This window comes from Idiotropiscis lumnitzeri, chromosome 12 (assembly GCF_059441095.1).
Source record: "Idiotropiscis lumnitzeri isolate Australia: NSW breed Sydney's pygmy pipehorse chromosome 12, RoL_Ilum_1.0, whole genome shotgun sequence".
Lineage (NCBI taxonomy): Eukaryota > Metazoa > Chordata > Actinopteri > Syngnathiformes > Syngnathidae > Idiotropiscis > Idiotropiscis lumnitzeri.
This window is the reverse complement of record NC_142402.1, coordinates 19982936-20006804: the sequence shown is the minus strand read 5'-3', so window position 1 is coordinate 20006804 and position 23869 is coordinate 19982936. Positions and strand designations below refer to the sequence as shown.

Sequence of the window (23869 nt, the reverse complement as noted above, 5' to 3'; positions counted from 1 at the left end):
TGGTCTTCATTGACATTGTGTTAGTTGTGAACACAATTGTATTATCCTAAATAATTTTGTAGCTTGTGAAAATCACCCCCCCCGCACCCCCCCTTCGTTAAAACGGTATACTTTGGTGCCTTAAATGTTAGCCCTCCTACTTGTTATTCACTGCATTAAGCTGTGAATTTCTCCATCTCCTTGAAAAGCAATTACTGCTGAAAAGTCCGCCACATTCTTGCTGCAATCTGCAACAACAGGCACACCGGCTTGTGCGGAATTAAAATGAGCGTTTCGTCATCTTTGCACGGGACGCTACGCCAAAATGAGTGAGCTCGGATTTGGGACATTGTTGCAAGATAACACACCGAAGATGACATTGTTTGAAAGAATCTTTCTGAATTGTCTGATTTGAAGCGCGAATGTGCTGTGCGGTTGTGAAATTGCCGTCATTTTACCACTTGACATCACCGACGTGGGTGGGCGTGTCACTCAAGTCATGAAGTTACATTTTCATCTTCGGGCGCATGACAATTTCGGGTTTCCTTTGCATCTTTTAATGTTTTTTTTTTATGTAGATAAACAGAAATTGCTCCGCTCCATCATGTGCGCCTTCGTCGTTGTAATGGTTGCTATGGTCTGTGTGCTTGGTTACCAAGGCAGAATATTGATTTAATCCCCGAGGGTTGTGGTCATATCCTTGACAGTTCACCTATTGTTATGTTGATTTCACATCCCTGGGTTGCCACTGAATTAAATGTTTGGTGCCGGAAGGAATGAAAAGGTTTCACGCAGCTTCGGCGTGAACTTTTGACCCAAATGAAAATTGCCCGGTTATGTTTCTGTTCAAGCCTGAAACTCGCCGTTCGCGGACACACAATCTGACATCAAATACGAGGCCCTCGCTCTTTATGGGATAAGCATTGGAAACGGATGAATCGTTCCGCTCCGATACATCAAATAATCGCTGTATTGCGACAAAATAATACGTTTTTGTCGCATTTTGATTTTCGTGCGGGGGCAAGTTGAGTTTACCAAGTTTGGGGAATTTGGCAGACTCCGCCCCTCCATGCTGGGTGTTACGTCGGACCCAACATGTTTTACTTTATACAGCCATGGCGCACTTGACTATTTAGTGAATTAAGACTATCTTAGAGCAGGTCTAAGTTGTGGCGCGCCGCTGATATGTGTGCTAGATCTCATTGTATTTTTATTTATTTATTTATTTAAATATGACAACAGCGTGGATGTGAATCCTTGCAGAAATCAATTAATTAAACGTCATTATTATTATCTTTATTCTATATTTATATTTTGTATTTATATATTTATATTTCATATAACACCCCACCGGACCGGGGCAGAGTTATGTGGGGGTTTTCACACACTGACACGAATGGTCAAAGTGTGAAGTGGCCATTTCTGTGATGGCGCCGGCCAACTTCACATCATCTTCTCACAGTTACTTCTAAACATTCGTTGCGTGTGTTGATCTCCTGAATTTATTTCATTTTGAAATTATTATTAGAAGCATTTGATGGTATTTTTCAAAAATTGAGCTATTCTATTCTTATACCTCTCCATAGAAACAGAAATAACCCCAATACGTTGAGGTCAAAAAACCTTCAATATTGCAGCAATGTTTATGCGTGGTAACCTGTGGCATGTTTACACAAACGTGTTGCTGCTATCCCGACAGCGAAGCATCGCGAGAGCCAAGGTGGTGTCCAGATTGAGCGACTTGGCTTGTGAGCGCAGACACACAAGCAAAAGCAGCCATTCGGCAGTGGGATGGATCCTGACTACTAAAGAGGAGGCGGAGGGAGGGAGAGAGAGAGAGAGAGAGAGAGAGAGCGATAAAAAAAAAAAAAAGAAAAAAGGGGGGGGTGCTGTTGCTGGTGCTGGTGGCGGCGAGGGAGGCGAATATAAATCTGTACGTTCGTAGGAGTAAAGCCGGAGGTCTCCAGTGCGGCTTTAGCGACGATGCCGACCAGAGGGCTGGTCGTAAACCATCAAGCGGCGGTCTTCCCGTTAACTAAAGGATTTGCGTAAGTAAGGAAGTAGATCCCGCGTGGAAGCTGCGAACACCGGTTGGCAAGAACAGTCGTGGGCTGTTTGGAGGTCTCTGACCCACCTCCTGCCCGCTCCCCCCCCCTCCATCTTTCCTTTTAATTTCCGGAAGGAAATAAGAAGCAACCCGAAGACAGATCTGAGTGACAAGAGAAGGTGGCGGTGAGGGACTCTGGAGCCCTTTTCTTTCCTTCTTACCTCCATTCACAAAATCATCGCATTCCATCATCACAGCAATGTAGAGGCATTCCCGATCGGGTCCCATTGACTGCTGAGGCTTAGCACCTCTCTCCAAACAGCTAGCCCTTTTCATTGCAGTCAACACACACACACACACACTCATCTCTTGCCTTTCTTTCCATTCGCAATTTGCCCTGTTCCTCGCTTTCCCCGTCTCTCGTGTTTCTTTCTCTCCCCGCTTTTGGGTCGAAGTGGGTGTTTCCGGAGCTGTCATTGTGTTTGTGACAAAAGCGCAGTTTGGCGTGGAATCAAATCCGCTCGGAACAGCTGACAATCGCTGCAAGGCGAATGGTGACGAACAAAAGTGGCAGACGCACTCATGTAGATGTTTCTTGAGAGCGTTTGGAACGCGACGAAGGGTGGAAAAAAAGCGGCGGCCGCCGCTGTTGCTAAGCAAAGCGGTTTTGAGCCCAACTTGGTTGGGCATCATTCTCCAAACATGAAAGGAAGCTCCGAGGAAAGTATGGCCAGCGCCAGGCCGTCCAACCTGCAAGCGTTTGCGAACATCTCCACGCTGCACGGCGTGAGTCACATCTTCTCTTACGGCCACATGACATTCCGCCGCTTCCTCTGGACTCTTTCCTTCCTGGGCTCGCTCTGCTTACTGCTGCTGGTGTGCATGGATCGCGTGTCCTACTACCTGGAGTACCCTCACGTCACCAAGCTGGACGAGGTGGCGGCCACCAACCTCACCTTCCCCGCCATCACCTTCTGTAACCTCAACGAGTTCCGCTTTTCCAAAATCACCCGGAATGACCTCTATCACGTGGGAGAGCTTCTGGCCCTCCTCAATAATAACTACCAAATCGCCAACCCGCATTTGGCCGAGCCGGAGGTTCTGGCCGCCCTGAAGGAGAAAGCCAACTTCCACAACTTTAAGCCCAAACTGTTCAACATGACTGATTTCTATAACCGCACGGGTCACGACATTGGCGAGATGCTGCTCCAGTGCACCTTTCGCGGGGAGGATTGCTACTCGGTTAACTTCAGCACGGTGAGTGACGCTTCAAAACCGCGAGCTTGTCTTTATTTCCCACGTGGATCGTCTTTTCGGACAGTACGCTCCATCCTTTATGAAATGCTCCCATTGTACCATTTTAGCTTTTTTTTTTTCAGGGTATTGCTTTCTGTGGCGTAGGCATTGATTTTTTATTTTTTTTTTATTGTTGAAAGCACGACAGTTTTATTTAAAGAGCAAATTTCATACACAAGACAACTCAATGTGCTTCACACAAGCAAAGACAAAATTTCTACCAGCGTTTGCAAACGACCGCTCACAACAATCAAAAGCAAAGCAGACACAACAAAAAATGCTGAAAAAAAAAAATACTAAAACGTACGTTGAGAACATTTAACAGAAAACATTTGAAAGTAAAGTAAAGAAATAAAATACTTGGAAAAAAAATTCACATTTTTTCGAGGACCTTAATCACAGATTTGAGAAAATGGAATAAAATGTTTCAAAGCATTTACGCTCTGGACGGACTCCGATTCTGTTGGCATCTTCTTCCTTTTGTGTGCAGCATAACGGCTAAATGCAGCTTCACCATGTTTACTTTGAATGTTGGCAGACTCCAGAGCCCGACTGGGTTTGGAGTCGATCTCCAACGTATTCAGGACCCCAACCGTTCTGTATCATTTATACCCCAATAGCGGAATGTTCAAATGTTTTTTTCTGTTTGGGTCACAACTCGAGCTGCAGCGTTCTCAATGAGCTGCAGCTCTTTGATGCTTGAAATAAAAACTTAAACTGTACTGGAGTCGAAATCATGTTGAGTTTGCTCTCAAAAGTAAATGTTGAGAAATTTGACTCACCACCAAACAAGATTTTGAACTAATAACGGCTGTTGTCGTTTAAAAGCGCTTTGTTGATTAGAAACGGTCAGATGTCACGTTCAATACCTGAAGAAACATCAACGCATTTGTTGTTTACGTTCAAATCCATCCATCCGTTCTCCTCGTCAGTGTGTCAGCCGAGCTGCAGCCAATCCTAGCTGACTTTGGACCAGCGGCGAAGTGAACCCAATCGCAGGTTTCTGTTAAAATCCGGAAACCAAATTGATTACTTGAGAAATCCCGAGGTAGAAATCCTTTGAAGATCTCCTGAAGTGTGTCCAACTGGCGGTCATCTGGTTTTGAATTGAAATCACGTCAGTGGTGTTCATTCATCATCGTGACATCTTGCAATTGGACGTTTCAATCGGACTGAGCGGCAATTCAAATGGGAGACGCGACAAAGAGTGAATGCTCTCATTATGTTTCCATCTTCTATAATCGGACGGCAATCTCACGAACGGGGACCCGTTTGCACAACCTGCCCTCGTGGATTACAAAACAGCGTTTATTGTTTTGATATCAAACATTCCTCAAAACGGGCCGCCGGTGGACCTGAGCGGGAGGCGGAGTCCACCCTGGACGGGTTGCCAGTCAGTATCGGGGCACATCGAGCGTACCGAGACCGCGGAGGGTTACGACAGAAGAATTCCAATTCTTCAAATGTCCCCACAGACCCAACAAGAAAAAGATTTACAATGCAAAACGACGGGTGAGAGTGATGACCTTTGACCTTGAAAAAATGAAGGAAGAATTCCATTTTGTCCGCATGATGATGCTCTTTGGATGCCGAGCGTTCCAACTGGTGAATTTCGTGAAGGCGCTCAAAGTATTTTTGAGACGCGTAAATATATATCTATTTTTTTTTCACAAGGCAAATCATAAAAAAAAAAAAAAAAGCCGTTCACAAACTCTGTTGTTCTCCCACTCACGACAGTTTATCATTTGCCTCCAAGGAGACACATTTACAAGAAAAAAAAAAAAACAGCGTTTTATTTTACTTTCCAGTTTAAAGTGAAGCACCATAAAAATCTGCGATTGTAAACTGTCAAAAACCTTTTCGTCAGTAGGAAGCATGTTAGGTGAGGGCAGTGCTTCTCAAATAGTGGAGGGGGGGGGGGCGTGTTGCAATGGTGAGAGGGGCACATGCGACTCTGAGGAACTTGCTTTTTTTTCTACTGTACGACAATAAAGTGTAATTGCACCTCCCCTCCAGTAGTTGGCAGTGGCGCTCTCCTTGCCTATTGTGCCCAGCGAGTATGAACTCGACGGTGTTGGTTTGTTTTGCAACAAAAATGAGATTATTTAGCGTTGCGGCGGAGATTGGGTGCTGCTGGGGGGCGCTGAATGTTTTCTTCTTGCTGGGGGGGGCGTAGCAGAAAATAATCGAGAAGCATTGGCTTAGAGGTTAGACTCGTTTGTCCCGATCAAGAGACTTTGCAGTTGGTTAACCTTCAAGTTTTTCTGAATGGAAAATCCTTTTCAATAGCATATCGTCGCTGTTGGGCACAATTCCCGTCCTGTCAAAATGACATGACTGAAAATCCCCCCCAAAAAAGTTGTATTTGAACTTTTTTTTTTGTTTGCGATTGCATACTCATGTTAGCATCATACTCCCTACAAAATTAATTCCATCGCTAATTTAAGGCTCGCGTTGAGTAAGAAGCCGACGGGAGCCGCGGACTTCAAAATCGGCGATCATGTGGAAAGGCCTTAAAAAAAAAAAAAAACGCCATCGTCTGCCTTACAGCATCTTCAAAAAGGCCTTCTTCAAAGTCTAAAGCCATGAGTGATGCAACCAACTAACCCCGTCTATAAAGTTTATTGGAATATGATATGGAGACTTCCCTCCGTGAAGCTCCAAAGAAGTACAATGCTGAAAAAGGTGTTTTTTTTCCCACCGTGTAATTGCACCTCCACTCCAGTAGTTGGCAGTGACGTTCTCATTGCGAGTATTAACTCTCCGTATTATTTCGAGTTGCGGCGGGAAGTGGGTGGTGGGGTGGCGTGAATTGTTCGACCTTAATCAACTTTAAACGCCTGTTTTTTAAGTCATTGAAATCAACCATATCAGGGAAAAGTCAAAACTTGGCAAGCATATATCGATATTTCCATTATTGTGCTCGATTTTGTTTGATAAAATAACGTTGGAATGTTTCTGTTGAATATGCAGAAAGCGCCAAGTTGCGGTTAATGGACTTTATATGCATTCAATGCAATTTGGAGCGATAGCGTCAGTCTCATCCGTTGCTCTTAATAATTCTAATAACCAATATTGTTGTTTTGCTGCCTGGTCAGATGGACACGTGCAGAGTCAAGGTAATTATTGAAGCAATTATCCCGGCCATCATTTCAGTAATTACTTTTGGGCAGAAGGTGAACGTTATTATTGTGATAAACCACAGCTCAGTTAACAATTATTGTCTCCAAAAACAAATATAAATCCTGAAAAGCCCATTATGAGTTTATGGTTAAAAGCAGCTTTTTTTCTTTTTTTTTTCTTTTTAATATGGTGATGGAAACCAATAGATCTTTTACTTGTACTTTTTTTTAATTTAATTATTTTTTATTATTTTATTGTTATTATACAGTATTATTTACAAGTTTTGCATTCCATGATTTGCTCTGACTGACATTTTCTAGTCAAACTATAATTCCAAGTAAGTAAAAAAAAAATTTAAAAAATCAGTTGGTAAAGTTCATGAGGAATCCCTTCGTAAAAAATATATATTTTTTTGCTTCAACAATGCAGAGCTTCTTCGATATAATAATTCACTGTTAAAGGTTAATGGAGTTTGGTTTGAAAACATCAACAGTTTTTTTTTTTGTGAATTAAAAAAAAGAAACTTTGTTGCCCGGCTCAAAGACGTGCGTTGAACCTTTTATTTGCTCGACTGCCTTTTCCATTAAAAGTACAGCAGTCCAACGAGAACGTGCAAATAAAAATGTCTCCTGATAGATCCGTTGAGAATGTTTATTCATTCCCAAATGATTTGGCCTTCAGATTTAAAACAAGCCACTTATTTTACATTTGAATTCATTTGATGAAGCGCATCGCCGACATTTGGGACTTTGCGCGCATCAGGGGCAGCTGCGGTTAAATCATCCTCATCAATAGTCTAATAGTTTTTCTTTTATTCATATTTCACCCTCATAAAGCGGAGTCTTACAACAAAGAGCTCCCTGCGGAGTGTAAACATCTTGTATCGTGTTCCGGCTTTGATGAGAATTCGCATTCCATTAGACCTTTGCAGGCATCCACGTGAACGGTGCCGTGAAAAACGATTTGCTCGCGTTTTTTTGATGTCACCCCCCAAAAAGTATTTGCGATAAAATGTCTTTTGTTCCTTCGCGAGTTTAAACATGGCATCATCTTTGATATTGTCTTTGCGGAAAATGAGCCAAGCAGTCAAATTCAGCCGTTTTTGTCCATATCAGGCGGCGGCCATTTTGTCACCTCTGTCGACTGAAAATGACATCACAGTTGCTCAGGGCTCCGCTCAAGACCAAACACTGCTTGCTTTTTTTTCTTTTAAGCTTAGCCATGATTGGGTGTTACCTGAGCCCTGAGCAACTGTGATGTCATTGATGTAAAAAAAAAAAAAGGAATCTGCCCCCAGGCCTGTCTGTCGCCATGCTAAAACTTCTAATAAATTGGCGTGAAAAGTTTGCTTTGCTGGTGGTCCGCAAACTCACCACGGTCAAATCTCTTGGTGGTCAACAGCTTGTTTGGTCAGCACACAAATGGGATTACCTGACCAAACAAGCTGGTTTGACGAAAGCGTCCGTGCACGCTCTCCCGTCTTCTTCCACTTGCTTCGGTTGCAACGGCTGAGGTTCCAAATCCGAGTTGCAAGCCGCCAGTTTTGTCTGCTGCTATGCCAGATGTCGCATGCAGCACAACGCCGTCGGTGAGAAGATAACACCTCATTGCCGATCATGAATTTCGACATTTTTTTTTTTATAAATGTGGAAAATACATGCCGAGTTAATGGCCTAAAGACCTCGGAAAGAATAGTGCGTGCTACTGCTATTGTGAAGTCTGCCTGGCAACACGAGCGAGCTGAATTCTGATTGGATCAAAACTCTCACCTAAAAATACAAAACTAGGATCTAATACGACATCAATGTGAAGAATATGATGCTGATTTCTTGCCGATGTTAGCTCGGCAAAGAAGTCCTCGACCGCCCCAATAATGTACTGCACCCTGCCATGAAAGGCCGATTTGAACAACACGCTGCATTCTAAGCGCCGACGTGTCCGACGAGACGATCGCCTGCAGGCAGCAGACGCGCGCGAGGCCTTGAATTAAGAGAACACCATCGTATTGCTCGACTTGTCGATTTGATGCAGAGTACATAAAATGAAACAAATCTCCCATCCTGTCTGTTGCGTTGCTCCCGCCTTACACACACGCAAACTTTTTTTTCAATTACATCCAATAGAAGACAAACGGCTTTAAATTAGCGGCCGTTTACAAATACTGACTTTGTCCTTTCGAAATGTATTTTCTCGAAAGCGCCTCGCACTTTTTGAACGTCTTCGCAGTCCTCCAGATCTCAACGGATAAGACCAATTAACTTTGTTCTTCGTTCATTTGATCCAACTGACTTCTTAAAATTGCTTTATTGCATTGAAGTCTTTATGTTTTTTTCTTCTTTTTTTTTGTTCATTATTTCTAACCAGTAAACCAAAAAACTTTTTTTTTATTTTTTTACTCCCAATGAGACGCATTCGGTGCCGCCTGTGATGATCACATACGTTATTTTAAATTGGATGTATTTTTAAATGTTTTATTTCTTTCTTTTTTTACATTTTGAAGTGTCGATAGATTGAATTTATGTCGAATCCGGCAGCATTTCTGTGCGTGCACAAAACAATTGCGGCCGGTCCCTCGTCACCTCGGCTAAGTCTGTTGCCATGGCACTCGGCTACGATGGGAGTGACGACGCCAATTGGAATTGCCACTTCTCAGACGCATCCAAGCGACTCTTGAGGCGCCGTATCGCTCTCGTTATGTGCTCGTTGCGCCGCTTTCATCGGATCATCAGCCCGAAACTCTTTTTGACATCACAAGGATCCCATTTGACCGATGCTGACCTATCTTTCTTTTTTTTCCTTAGTTATTTTGTCGAATGATATCGCAGTCATCATAAATTGTAATACCCCGTACCGATAATATAAACACCCAAATTTTTCAAATTAGAATCGAGTACTTTTTGTTCCAACTCGATTTGAATGACGTATCCGTCAGCGGCAGCGCGTTTCCGGTTTTTGAGCCTTTTCTTGTCTTGTGTTTGAAGAGAGAGAGCCCGGTTTTGTCAATGCACCCGCCCGGGACTTGTTATTGTTCTGCTACTGGAGGATATAAACTAATGGTTGCACTGGGGACTTAACACACATTTACAAACGTGACGTCTTCATCATGACACCTGCTCGCTGGCCGATTGCAACGCGGGAGCTCGATTGGTGTGACTCCATTTGAGTATGATTAGAAAATGTCAAGCGACATGTTTTGTCTTTCAAGAGCGCTAATTAATTAAAATGTTCATTTTTTTTTTCAATGTATTTTCAGTTTTTTATGCAAATTTTGGACGGATGCCACTCCACTTTGATGGGCCATTTACCCCATTTTGCCGGTCCATCCTGCGCCCCTCGCCCTCGGCTTGGGCACCCTTCCGTCTTTATACTTTTCTGCCAATGTGTGCTTCTTCTTACGCGATTGAAGCTCTAAAAGTGTTTTCGTAATCAGGATTTTGTCGGCGCTATCAGATCCAAAATGTTCTTCGGGCGAACCGACTGCAGTCAGCGTGGTGAACGGCAATAAAGAAGCAATAAGGTCGGCTGGGAAATTCTCTCTTTCTCCTTCGCCCTCCCGCGCACTCCAACTTCCCTTCCTGGTTTTCTCCTGCCATCCCGGTGAAACAGCGACGACGTCCGTATCAGCGGTGCGGATTTAGTCCAGGCTGCAAACCTGCAAGCGATAGCGAAACGCACAATGACGACGTTTATCTGTAATTGCGCTGACGTTACCGGCAGAGTGTTGTTGGGATACTTTGGAGAAGGAGCGGTGACTCATCTCATTTGCATTTTGTCCAACTTGTACTTATCTCACCCGCGTGTGCGCTCGACAGCACGGTTTATACGCTCCCGTCTCGGAGGTTTATGCTGCTGAACATTCACACTTTCAACCCCACCGCTTTTGGTGATTTCTGTTTCTTAAAGCGCATGCAAAAGTATGTTTCACAGGACGTGCAGAATGCGCAGTCAACTGATTTATGATATTGCGAGCACAAAATGTCGCAAGTGATGGAATGGGAAGTGTCAGTGGAAGACAAACTATAACAAAGATCTTCCTGAGTTACAGGAAATACATTGATTGCAATGATTATTTTGCAATCCCATTAAAGCTTTGTTTGATTCTTGCTCACTGACTTTATGATTTCATTTTTTTTTAATATGCAATATAAATAAAGTTCTTGTTATTATTACAAAGGCAGTGCTGTTTGAACACAAGAAATCATGTCACCTTCCAAAAGCACGCGTTTGATTCTCTTCTTTTCTTCTCTGCCGCATCAAAGGCCAGAACGTTATCCGCAAAGCGCAGAACTCGCGTTTGCTCCAAATTGAAATGGCAAGCAGAACGACTCCTGCTGCAAGTCTTTTAAGATGTACAGTAGAATATAAAATCAGCCTTGGCGCTTTTATTATTGTCATGAAGTCATTACTGTTCGGGTAATCGTCCCCACTTGGAAAGTTAGTTTTTGAATTCCGCCGTGTATCCTGTACATTTACAAAAAAAAAACACCAGCGTCATATTATGCAGCTACTGCCGGGGTGTCATATCTTTTTGTTGTATCTGTGTGATTATTAAAATTTGCTGAATGAGACTTCAGCGAATTGCGATGAATCCCTTTTCGGAATCTGGCCACGTCAAGTTGGAAGACGACGGTTATAATAAGGCGTCAAATCTGGGATTCTCCACGCATGGGAGGGATAAAAAGGGATTCGCGCTGGACTAATTCTGGTTTGCTGCTTTGGAATCCAAATGAGAAACTCTAGTTGGAGTTGCGGGATGATCGGTTAAACTTCCGAAAGACAAATAAATACATTTGGTCAGACCCCAAATTCCAGTTTTTGCGTCTCTAAAATGTAGCTAAGCTGACATTCAAAACCCCTTTTGTTGATTTCATCGATTCCACAAACATGGCGTCAATGGCGGCTAATTCCCTGCTGTCTCGCCGTCTTTTTTTTTTTTTTTCTTTCCCAGAGGTTGCACGAATTGCGCATACAAATTGGGTTTGACATTTAAAGTGCCGTAACATTTGGCGAAATCAAACGGGCATTTCCCCAAAGCGTGCCTCTTCCCGTCTGCGGCATGTTAAGAAGCACGAGAGCATGCTGTTTATTAGCGTTTGTAATGTGCCCTTCTGTCTGCGCTGCACACTCGCTGCATACTTAGCGAGGACGAGACCTCTGACAGCGCCACTGTTGCCCTGCCAACTGTTGCTGATGATTCATAATGCGCCTCATTTACGGAGCCATCAATACAAACCGGGAGTAAATAGCAGCCGGACCGCACCATGTTAAGATCACTGCGCTTACTTCTACTTATTGGCGTGTCGCTGGCTATAGATAACATGTCTGCTTTTGAACTAGTGGTAGATCAAGTATGGGCCAGGCCGATATTTGGCATTTTACCGATAATCAGTATCGGCCTTTTTTTTTTTAAACTTTCAAGGCCGATAAATTAAAAGTTAGTTTATTTTGGCTCGCTGCAGAACACTTTTCTCTCTCTCTCTGGTGTGCTGGTGGCCCTGCGTGCAGAAGCAGGTTGGCCCGCCCACACTACCATCTGATTGGTTCCTTGTGCAGTGGGTTGCAGCCAATCAGCACTAAGCTGCCTGTTTGCTTTTTCACCTCGAGTCACACGCATGACGTGAGGCAACAGACTTTGCCGAAATTTTAATAATGCCAGTCTACTGCAACTCACAACTCAAAGAAAACTATTTGCCGTCGTATACTTTAAAGAGGTGTTTGCTTTCATACAACTATAAGAAAGGCAGCTGAGCCTGGGAGCTTTGTGCACTTTTTTTTTTTTTTTTTAGACTTTTAAAACTAAGTTTTCGATTTTCTAAGATGTAAAAAAGCTTTAAGATGTTGTAAATCACCAAATTTGTTTTTGCCAGCTCAGGTATGAATGTGCTTTTTTTGCTTCTATATCCGTCAATGGTAGTGAATGAGTCGATAAACGTGTCCAAAGCGGCTTTGTTTTGGTTGTTTCGCCCATCGCGAGGATGACGTATCATGTGGTTATAAAACGCTTCCCTTTGATTTCCAAAAAGTCACAAATGAGTCAGTTTGAGTGTGCATCGTTCGCCGCTGAACTGTGCCCTCATGACACATTTTCTTCCTTTCTATAGCTCAACGTCACGTCGTTCCAAAGTTTGATTTATAAATCTGAATGATTTTCCCAAATGGTTTTGGGAAATAAAGCTTTCTAATTGACGTCTTTTGAAATTCAATTGATTGCGACGGTGTGTTTCAAATATGAAGTGGCAGCTGGAGGGACACACATGCTTACGCCTTCGTTCAGTCGCGCCAAAAGCTTTACAAGATGGAACGATGAGTCACACGGCACAGACTGTGTGCTGTGGATCGACAAATTCACCGCCCAAGCCAAACAAACGGCGATTTTCTGATGGCTGTGGCCCACTTGGATCGGCTGACCCTGGAAGCGGCGCTCGCCGTTTGGCGCTCGCTCAGTTACGTCTTCGAGTCTTTAGGCTTGCTTCATCAAAGTCTTCATTGACCTGTTCGCAAAAAAAAAAAAAAAAATCCCATCAAAATTCCATTTGCACACATTGCAAAGTTTCCGACCCAGTCTTTACACTTCCTACACATTCTCAAAGTTTTGTTTCGTGTGAACGTCCGATGACTATATTTCTCTCCCAGACTGCAATTTCCCGTCAAAGCTAAGTCACGGAGCACTCGCTTCTGGAAGGAGAAAGGGGATCCCCCCAGGTACTCTTTGGATTTGTGGGAAAAGTAGCTACATAAAACTAGTGTTGATCCGATACCGATACCGGTATCAGTATCGTTACCGAAACTGATACCGGTATTGGTATCGGTCCCGATCCTGCCTTAAAACACTGGTATCGGATCGGCGAGTACCAACCAGTGTGGTCCCGATACCGGCTAATGTCATTGGTATCATGCTTCAAACGCTTTTCAAAAGTATCGGTACAGTATCGGAATCGGCCGATACTGCACAGTATCGATGATCAGCGAGTCGCCGTATTCCCAAAAAATCCTACATAATTTCTGGAATTATGGTGGGTGGAGTAGTCCTGTAATAAATAGAATAAAGTGGTCGAGACCATCGAGCTATCTCAAAAATTCTTTACTGAAGAGGTCTGGAAAAAAAAAAAAAAAGACTTCGGGTCGTTTTGTGCGATGCAGGCTGGCTGATTGATTTTGCAAGCAAGCTTGCCCATGCTTGACATTAGAAAGAAAGAAGTTTACGAGGCACTTTCTCTTTGGCTTTACGTGTGCATTCCTTTTGGTGTTTCATCCCGCCAATTTCCATGTGTTCAAATATGAACGCGTAAGCAGGCAGCTTTGCATCAATCGGACGGCTGGACGCGTCGTTAGCAAAGCTGCTGGGATTGCGGCGTACTGCTGTTGAACATGAGTAATTACCTGGGCCTCTGCTGGTGGGATTAGCAGCAGAATTAAGATAAAAAAAAAAGGGAGCAATTTATCGCGATGACATTGCCAGTGGGAGCTTTTGTCGCACCTTGCAGCACGGACAGACGTGGAGTCCGTGGTGGTCGGTCAAGGCCTTCTTTGCTGAACAAACATCATCAAGAAATCATCATCATATTCTTCACATTGATGTCATATTATATCCTGATGTTGTATTTTCTAGATGAGAGTTTTGATCCAATCAGAATTCGGCTTGCTCGTGTTGCCAGGCAGATTTCACAATACCAGGAGCACGCACTATTCGTCCGAGGTCTTCAGATAGAATCGTGCGGGCGTCTGTTCTGTGTCTCAAGGGGGATTTTACGGTTGATTGACAGTTGCGATAGCCAATCAGATCACGAGTTGGTTACAAGGAGCCTTTTTGCTGGTTGAAGGTGAAGAACGCGTCTTGTGATTGGATCCTCACTCGTGAGGGGGCAGCGCTATGCGGAATCAACACGCCCGGAAGTCATCACTGGCGACCGTTCAAAAATCCAAATGATATTTTTGCTTTTTTAAACCACAATGGCAAAAGTGTGGATTTAATTGCAGATGCACTTGCATGGCCATTTTCAAGACGGACCTTTTAGGAGAAGCTCGGTCATCCAACACTCACTCAGTAGTGCGTAAGTGTGTTTGTATATGATTTCTCCAGTCATGGTGTCATAAATGATCGTATTATGAGGGGAATAAATTCAAGTCGGACTTCCCTGAAGGCCTTCGTGTGAGATGCACGTCCCGCCACTGCGTCGACGATATCTTCGAACAATGGAGCGTTTTGGTCTCTGCTGTCAATCTCACCTCGTCATCCAATCAAAATGGATTCCACTTGTCAATTTTTTAAATGTTCCTCTAGTCTTGCCTACTTTAAACTGAGGATCAAAGAGCCAACTGCACTAATGGGCGTCCCCTTTTGGGGGGGGGGGGGGGGGGGAACTGATTAGCAAAGACCAAAAGGTGACAGGCGGAGTCTGGCTGCTCCACTTGTTAATTATTGAACAAAGGGATTAAGCGCCCGATATTCACATACCGTCGTCGGTAGCACAGCGTCCGTGCTGCCGTATTAGTCAGTGTCATTCATTCCTTTATTTTATGCAAGGTTAAATAATTATGATAATACCTTTTTATTTATTTATTTGTGTTTTTAAAATGCTCTGACAGGATTGATAAAAGACAATCACAAAGCAGAGTCATTCAAACAGACCTCGATATAGAAATCGTTTGGTATAGCCTCGCGGGCCAAATATAATTACACTGCGGGCCCAATTCGGCCCGGAGGCCAAACTTTGACACCTTTGCCCAAAAAAAAAAAAAAAACGTTAGAAAACTCTCCGTCTAAATATGCTACGTTACAGTTGTGTCCATCATTAAAAAAAACTAGAAATAATTGCCAACGTGGAAGTGTTACTCAATTAAATCAACCAAGTAAACGTGACGTAGCGTTTCCTATCCTATCCAGTTTGCAAGCCTCGGGCGGAGTGGATGAGTAACGCACTGCTGCTTTGTCACCGCAAGTCTTTAATATAAAAGCCTCGGCTGTCCGTCTTTCCGTCTGACATTTGAATGCAACCAAAATAGATGAACCATTCGACCGAGCGCCGTGCTCGCGCGCAGCCAAAGATGGAAGCGGTCCGCGACATTCGCAGGCATGACAACGCGCATCAGAAGACGACTGGCTTTGGATCCTTCCCTCAGATGTCCACGTGGCGTTGTTGCATCTATTAATTCGCGTCTGCGATGGCTGCCAATTTTCCAGCCACTTGGACCTTCGTATTGTTCACACTCGCTTGCAGACAGCGGCGTCGCCGGCTCGCTTTAGAAGAAACTGCTGAGAGGGCAAAGCTTTGTTGTCGGCTTTTAGGGCGTCAAGGGGGGAATTAATCAGCCGCTACGATACAACATTTTAGGTGCTTGCGGAAAAGGATAGGACGTCTCATAAAAATTCTAGATATGTATTTTACTGTGGCGGGCCGTGCATTTCACACGTAGGCCTTCGGGGAAGTCCGACTTGAATCAATCCTCCTCATATTACCATCATTTATGACACCACGACCAGAAAAATAATATATAGAAAGACACTTACGCAGTACGAAGTCAGTGTTGGACGACCTCGCTTCCCTTGAAAACGGCCTTGCAAGCGTATCTGCAATTAAATCCAAACTTTTCCCTCCTTCGGCCGTTGTCGTTTAAAAAAAAGCAAGAATATATTTTAGATTTTCGAACGCTCGCCCGTTACGACTTCCGGGCGTGTTGATTCCGCATAGCGCTGCCCCTCATGAGTGAGGATCCAATTACAAAACGCGTTCATCACCTTCAGCGTAAGCCTCGCTGTCACCAACTCGTGATCTGATTGGCTATCGCAACTTTCAATCAACCGGAAAAGCTCCCTTGCTCACACCAAAGAGACGCCCGCACGATTTCATATGAAGGCCTCGGACGAATAGCGCGAGCTACTGCTTTTGTGAAATCTGCCTGGCAACGCGAGCGAGCTGAATTCTGATTGGATAAAAACTCTCACCAAAAAATTCAACACTCGGATATAATACGACATCAAAGTGATGATTTTTTGATTATGTGAGGCCAGCATAGAAGGTCTTGAAGGCTTTGACCGCCCACCACTGGTATTTTCTTTCTTTCCCTCATGACAGCTGTACCAGGTTGGTCTGCGCACATTAGCCGTTTCATGAAAGCCATTTTGATCAATTGCTGTGGAATTATTTCACCTTGGCGCAGTTGTGAATGAAAACGGGCAACGCTGTTGCAATTTGCTTTCCAAGCCTCGATGGGAGTCCGATTGGCGTCTCGTCAGAGCGTTTCCAGCGTCGTGAGTTTACTCGCCGTGCTTTTCAGTGAACAAAATGGCGCGCATCAATCACCACGAAGCGTTCGGCGAGGCCCGATAGCGACGGGCGTTTTGAAATGCTGAAGGCAATTATGTCATTTTTTTTAAATTTGGGGACTGATTACACCTGCCGTTTGTCTCCATACTGGCTGACCCATTTAAAAAAAAAAAAAAAAAAACTTTTGCCGCCATGACTCACTGTGTTCCGGACAAAATTAAAGCCAGTGAAGGGTTTACTTCTTCACTTCGGATACGAATATGATCTCGCCAGCTGAGGACGACATTATCAACATCGGAAGGATCACATAAATTCACCCTCTCCATTCTAGAAATGATCTTCAAGATAAAGTTGTTTGCATAAATTCGTAGACGACGTCCGTGGTTTGGATCCCTGTCTGAGTTTTCAGGATATTTCTCTGGGGACTGGTATAGGGAAAGGTCAAATCTTCGGGAATAAATAAATACACACGTGCACGCACACACACATGCACACACGTCTCACATTGACATATTCTCAACACCTTCCCTTGCTGCATGTGTGAATCCACCCACTCATCTGTGTACATATAGACGGGCAGCCACCCACACGCGCATGCATATAAATCATCCAACACACACACACACACACACACACACACCGTGAAACACATCTTGTCCTGAACCTTCAATTTAAAATCCCACCTGTCAGTTTTTATGAAAAACAAACAAACAAACAAAAAAGGCAAGAGGAGTAAATGAAGCGTTCAGGAGGCGCCAGTCATTATCAGTTTCACTTAACGTTTGCGTTCTTGAGTGGCAGAGAGTCTTCGGCTTCTGTTTGCTTGGTTCCATTTGCGCCGTTACGTCACGTGAACTTTGACCTGCTTAAAGAGAATGATGCTGCTATCCATTCTGTGAGATTGTTAATGGTTTCCTTTCGCGTCGCTGCTCATTATTCGGCCGGTTTTAAGTGTGATGTACGAACGCTTAAGTGTCAGTGGACTTCGGAGTCTTGCTGGACTTGGGATTGAAAAATATCAACAATAGAATATAATGACTTGAGTGAATTGCATAATATGTAATCTTGCACTTGACGAATACGCTATATATTACAAAAATATTAAAACTAATACTCAAACTAATAAAACAAAAATAAAATAAAACATTTAAAAAAACTAACAAACTAGCTTAAAAAATTATGAAAATTGAAAAATGCAAATAGAAACAAAATAAAAACTAACCAGAATGAAACGCCGCCAAATATTATAACCTTGATGGTTGCCGTATGTGGTGAGCATTGTTAATCATCTCGAGGGCACTACTCACAATAAGTACACGCGTGACATTTCAACAAATTTAGTGTGAAAGTTTGGATTTGGCATCGTTCAAATGCTGTCTAAAAATTTCCTGCTTAAATTTTGCATATATTTGCCTTTTTTTACATTAGTAGTTTTTTTGTAAACCCACCAAATTTTCAAGAAAAATGGGTAGAATGAAATCAATAGATTAAAAAAAAATTAATGGCAATTGAGAGAAAAAAATGTTGTTTTTAGGAGAATTAACTCATTTGCTACTAGCCAAGTAAAAAAAAAAAAAAAAAAAAAAGGCTCTTTGACGTCTTTAGCCGTCAATGGCAGTTAATGAATTGATCGGTGGGCCATGCACGTATCAAATATTCGACTGACCTTATGTCCGTACCCTTGTAAAAGACCAAATCTCTGAACATGTATGTCAGTACTAGAACGTCACGCGTCTTGGAGGACTTTCTCATTCTGTTGGAAACTGCGGGCTTTTTGTTCATCACTGGAGGCGAGCGTCCCCACTGGTACCAGCAGGGACTCTTGATGTACTTATTTGCTTCATTTTGTTGATGTTTTGTTACATTTCTTGTCAGCAGTTGCCGCCTTTTCCCTAAGGGACTGAAAGGCGGCGTTGTCAGTGGCGCGGCGTTTGATTGATAACGCTTCCCTCCCGTCGAGGCGACGTGTTCACTGGTGCAGCGGCGATGGAGTGAGAGGCTCCTGCTGGAGCTGGTCGAGTGTGCGGCTGACCCCCCCCCCTTATTTCCTCCCTCCTCGCGCTTTTCGAGACTGTTATTTCACCCATCGCATTTTTCCAACTATTATTGCAGCTTCGGGGGGTTGTTTTGCTGGCTTGGCTTTGGGGCGTAACACGTGATTTAGTGAGTGGCTTTTTAACCGCAGGTTATTTTTTATTTTTTTCCCTGATGGTCTGTCGAAAGTGTGGGTTTAACAAAGTGGCAGTGTGAGTCAGTCTTTTGTTGCCTTTATCACGACCAATAGTCTGAATTTGATGTGTGAAAAAGACGGGGGGGGGGGGGGCTATCTTGCCAAATTGCTGTTTTTGTGCTGATGCCAAAACCACGTCTAATATGAAAGTTGTGCTTTGGCGCCATCTTGTGGCGCATGTTGAAAGTGCAGGGAGGCCCAAAGCCACAAATTGCTCGCCAATTTTGGAGGAGCGCGCCCCCCCCCCCAAATAAAAGCGGATTTCTGTCCATGCATCAATCAGTGCTGCTTTTAAAGTCAGCAATGACATTTAAACAAGCTGTTTTTTTCCCTGATATGCAAACGGTAGACCCAAAAATTTGCCAAACCAACCCCATAATTAGTTTTACATTTTTATTAAAAAATAAAAAAACACTGAACATGAAATGCAAACTCTCCATAACATTTTTTTATGCTAACAGCAAAAATGTAGCTGAAGTAAGTTTAGTTGTCATGAAATAAAGCCGCCTCCTCCTGTACAATAACAATTTTAAAAATTCATAACACCGCTGCTAAACAGTGTGACTTTCTAATCACACAAAATATTTGTAGCTGGCTTCATATGCATGTCAAGACCTTGCATTTTGTTCATCGCTTCATTATCCCGGAAGGTACACTGACTCATCCACCTCCTCACTTATTTTTTTTTTCTCCCCTCAGCATAATTGAGCTCAAAACACCTGATCATCAGACCTCTCTGCTCAAAAGCTTTGGAAATTATTGTTTACACAGCTCGTGACTCAGCAGCCGTCATCATCCGATGCCGACTGGCGCTGTGGAATTTTATTTTACTTGCGGAGCTCGGTCACATCCTACTGAGGAATTTCCCTACAAAATGTTCATATGACGTTGCCGTGGGCTTGAAAAGACATTTTTCCTGAATGCACACACACACACACACACACACACACACATAGACGCTATTAATTTGTCGGAAGAAGAACAATAAACACGGTGACGATGCACTGCCGTCAAAATCATATTGCACGTCAGCATCGGGAGCGTTCGGCTCAAAAGGCAATTCCATGCTTCTGCTTAATTTAAGTTTCCTCATGAAGACGACTGATCTGCGCGACGTCCTCTCATTACACAAAATTGCGCTGCTTTTCCCACGTGCAAAGAAATTCCTTTGGAATCAATCCCAGATGATTCGCTCCAAGCGTTAAATCAACAGCCTGCCCATTGACATGTTTCTATAAATAGCTCACTGGCTTTAGAACGCAGCCTTTTACACTGATGGCAAAACGGGGGAAAACGTTGTTCCACTGAATCACTCTTCCTTTGCAATTACACCTCCAGTTAATCAGCTAACAGCTTCTTGTCATCGTAACGTTCAAGTGATGTCAATTGATCTTGGAATTTTCAGCTCACCTCAAATCACACAATAGCTGACCGCCTCGCAAATGATTTTTTCCGAAATTGAGCAGTCGCGTCGTTTGCATTGCCTGCTGACCTTGCGCGTTCCAAAGTAGCAACCCAAAATGTCAGCGGGCCTCGACCTCGCTCATGTTGTACGAGCATTGCTGTTTCGTGTTTGTATGAAGTGCTGGATTTGAATTCTTTTTTTTAAGCCACGCGTACACGTCTCCACTATCAATTTATTCATTGAATTTTGATTTTTTTAGTCGACTACAAGCGGCCGCCCCCGGAGACGGGAAAAAAAAGGATGGATTTTACTGCTTAATTCATATTACACTAACGCCAAATTAATCCGAATATCATGTTTCGACTAGCGGGCCTACATAGGGTTAACTTCCCCTTTAAAAAAAAAAGAATTCCAAAAAATGGTCAAAATTAGCATACAGGCCAAAGCTCATGAATTGAGTCAATTTGATCACTTTGTGGGTTGTTTTGCACAAAACAAGTCAAAAAATTAGGTCATTTTTGATAAAACCAGACAGAAAATTGCATCATTTTGTATACAACAACCCACAAAGTTTGATAGAATATCCTTAATAGAGCATTTTTGAACGAGTATGAATCCATCTGTGACGTCACGCAATTACCGTGTAGCCCTTGATCTTATTCTTCCCTTGATTTCTTTTTTGGGGGGCGGGAAAAAAAATGTGGAAAAAAAAAGTGGGATCATAAAAAGCCTACCTTACAGTCACTTATCGAAAGAAGAGCAAGTTACAAATATATATTTCAACCTGGTGAGAAGCGCTTAGCGCCGTTTGCACGTCTCAATGTACACGACAGAGCGAGGTACAGAGAGCCCCAGCTTCGTATTCCGTGCCCACACAAATCGCAGGCCGCGTGGGCGGGAGATTGAACGCGCACACAATGTATGGCGCTTCACTCCGTTTGTATTGCTGCTGGTTCCAAATTTATTATGCAACACTTTGTGGCTTTTTTTTTTTTTTAGTCTTGAACTTGACAAACACTTCATATAAAAAAAAAAAACATACCATAACTAAGAAAAATGAATAAATTGGAAAAAAATAAAAACTAATCATTTAAAAACTTGTAAATTAATTAAAACTGACTAGCAGAATGTAAGTTGTATTCCCCCTCGAGGTCTTATAATAAGGTAATAAATAAATCCTTTAAAAATGTACCCCCCCCCCAAAAAAAGTCCATTTGTTAAGTGAAAACTTTAAGCGCATCGTTGTACCTCAGTAAAGCGACGCAATTTTACCAAGGTTCAATCGAGGAAACGTATTGAATTTGGCTAGCTCTTGTTTACATTCCTAATTGTATCTTACTGGGTAAATTCCTCATGTGAGCAGCTTTCAGAGTGCCAGCAAGCTCCCGATTGGTTGGATGAAGCGAGCCTTCGTTGTTCTGCATCCATTTGCTTACCGTCCTCCCCTTCCGGGGCGACAAGCGTGAGCCTTCTCCCGCTAATGATCCTCTGCAAATTAAAAAGCTGCAGCCCCGAGGCTAAAGTCACCCCCCTCCCCTCATCAATCAGATTGCGGCCATCATTGCGCTGGCTCGTATTGAAATGGACCTAATCCTCTCTTCTCTCTCACCCCGAGGACGCACACTAGCAGCCGTTGCGTAATAAATGCGAGTACTAAGAGATCTCAAGTTTAATTGATCAGTAAAATGAGCAGTGGTTCAATGTGTTCTGATTCATTGGCTTTGTGGTTTGTGTACAAAGAGTCTGCAAAGTAAACCGCCCCGAGTACACGGGCCGGTTTCGGTACGAGATGTGGACGGGTTGCTCGATGTGGTCGGGGTCCTTCGGAGCGCTTGCTAATGACGTCACGCTTAACACGTACTTTTCAAATAGATTTCTTTGCCTCAGTATTTATTTTTACCCCTGGCTGTTTTAGTTGCATATTTTGATTCGCTAAATAAAAAATAACTGCATTGCCGCCACGTTGGCGCGTCAGCTCTTACGTCACTTCCGCCTGTGCCCCGAGAAGCCGCTGCTTCGACAGCAGTGGAACGTTAACGATTCTTCTTCCGAACTTGCAACAATGCAGTAGTTCTCTCGGGCTGTGAGACTGTATATAGTGTGAAATATTTCTTAATTAAACATTCCCGTGTTTTCCCTCCGACCCTTAGCCAGTCTGATTCCCAAAGCAACGGAACATTGACGTGACGTCTTTGACAAGCACACAGAGGACACTCGCAAAAGTAGCAGTAAATGTACTTTATTAATTTTCAATTGATATTTAGTAACTCTGAACATAAAAATGTAACAAACAGGGGTGACAAACATATAAAAAATATAATACATAAATATATGAAAACGCGTGACGTCATCAGCAGACGCGAAGGCTACTGAAGGGCCCCGTCCACATCTAGTACCGACACCGGTTTGAAGCAATGGCACCAATGCACCTCGTCAATGCGAGTCGGCGGCGTTCAAAGATGAGGAGTGATTGCGGCGCCAGGCAAAATGACGCTGCGTAAATTATAAACATGCTTCACGGGGGCCGCCGCGACGCACACGGCCGCCGCAGTTAGTAGCGAGCCTCGAGAGCATTTATCAGGGCGAGCAGACTTGTTGGTGCTCCTGCTCTGTCTGCTATCAGTCATGGAGGCTTGAGGATGGAGAGTAAGAAGGTGGAAAGCCAAGTCCTCTTCAATTGCCATGTGCCAGTGGCTCGTACACTCGGTCATCTCCCAGCTGAGTGAATCCAAATTAACTTTAAATTCACGTGTCAGAAATGTTTGAGCGACCATCCGCGAACGCCACTCCCTCGGCTGCTTCCAGGCAATGATTGGCACAAGCGGCTTGGAGCCAGGGGGGGGGGGGGGGGGCAAGCGGAAGGTGGCAGCTTTGTGACCTGGTACGGAAAACAAAGGGAATGAGACAGCAGTGCGGATGTGCCATGAAGCAAGGCACCAAGTCTATAATGCTGCCACGGCCACGGCTGTTGACGGGAGCAGATCTGGATTGGGATAGATAATAAATAGCTTGTTTGTGGGAGCTCACGTGATGATTTGTGGCTCGCCAGTTGCACTTTGATGGCAGGCGCTCGCATTGTTATCGGGGTTTAACAGCGCCGTATTCATCATGCCATTAGTCAGACGCAGACTTTGGAACGCGACTCGGTCAGGTTTGTTCACAAACAGTTCAAAATGTGTGCCAAAAAATACGGCATAATGGACGTGGACACTTGCCGCCAGTTGGGATCATTTTACACAGCAAACAAACAGATTTCTAACACTTTCATTTATAAAAAAAAAAAAAAAAAAAAGTCACCAAAATACATCAAAAGCGATCTCTCATCTCATTATTTTGCCATTGTCACGCTGGGATATCAGTTTAAAGCTGACAATTCCCTTTTGCTAATTTCCTGCTCAGTTGAATAATTCTACGTGAAAATCCGTCGCATTCGCCACGAACAATCGACATGAACACTCGCATGGTGACAATTTCTTTACTAGACTTCATGACCCCAAAATACCGGCCTTTGATTAGCATAAGTA

The 23869-nt window shown here is 43.5% G+C and overlaps 1 protein-coding gene across 4 annotated transcripts in view; it reads left to right on the top strand.

The window, feature by feature from the left end:
* The first annotated feature begins 1865 nt into the window (after positions 1-1865).
* The window catches only part of asic1c (acid-sensing (proton-gated) ion channel 1c), a 54634-nt gene continuing 32630 nt past the window's right edge, over positions 1866-23869 (top strand). For all 4 annotated transcript variants that reach the window (XM_088310643.1, XM_088310639.1, XM_088310638.1 and 1 more), the window contains exon 1: positions 1866-3283. In XM_088310643.1, the coding sequence (XP_088166769.1) occupies positions 2615-3283 (669 nt within the window). In that variant the 5' untranslated portion in view covers positions 1866-2614. The remainder of the gene's footprint in view (positions 3284-23869) is intronic.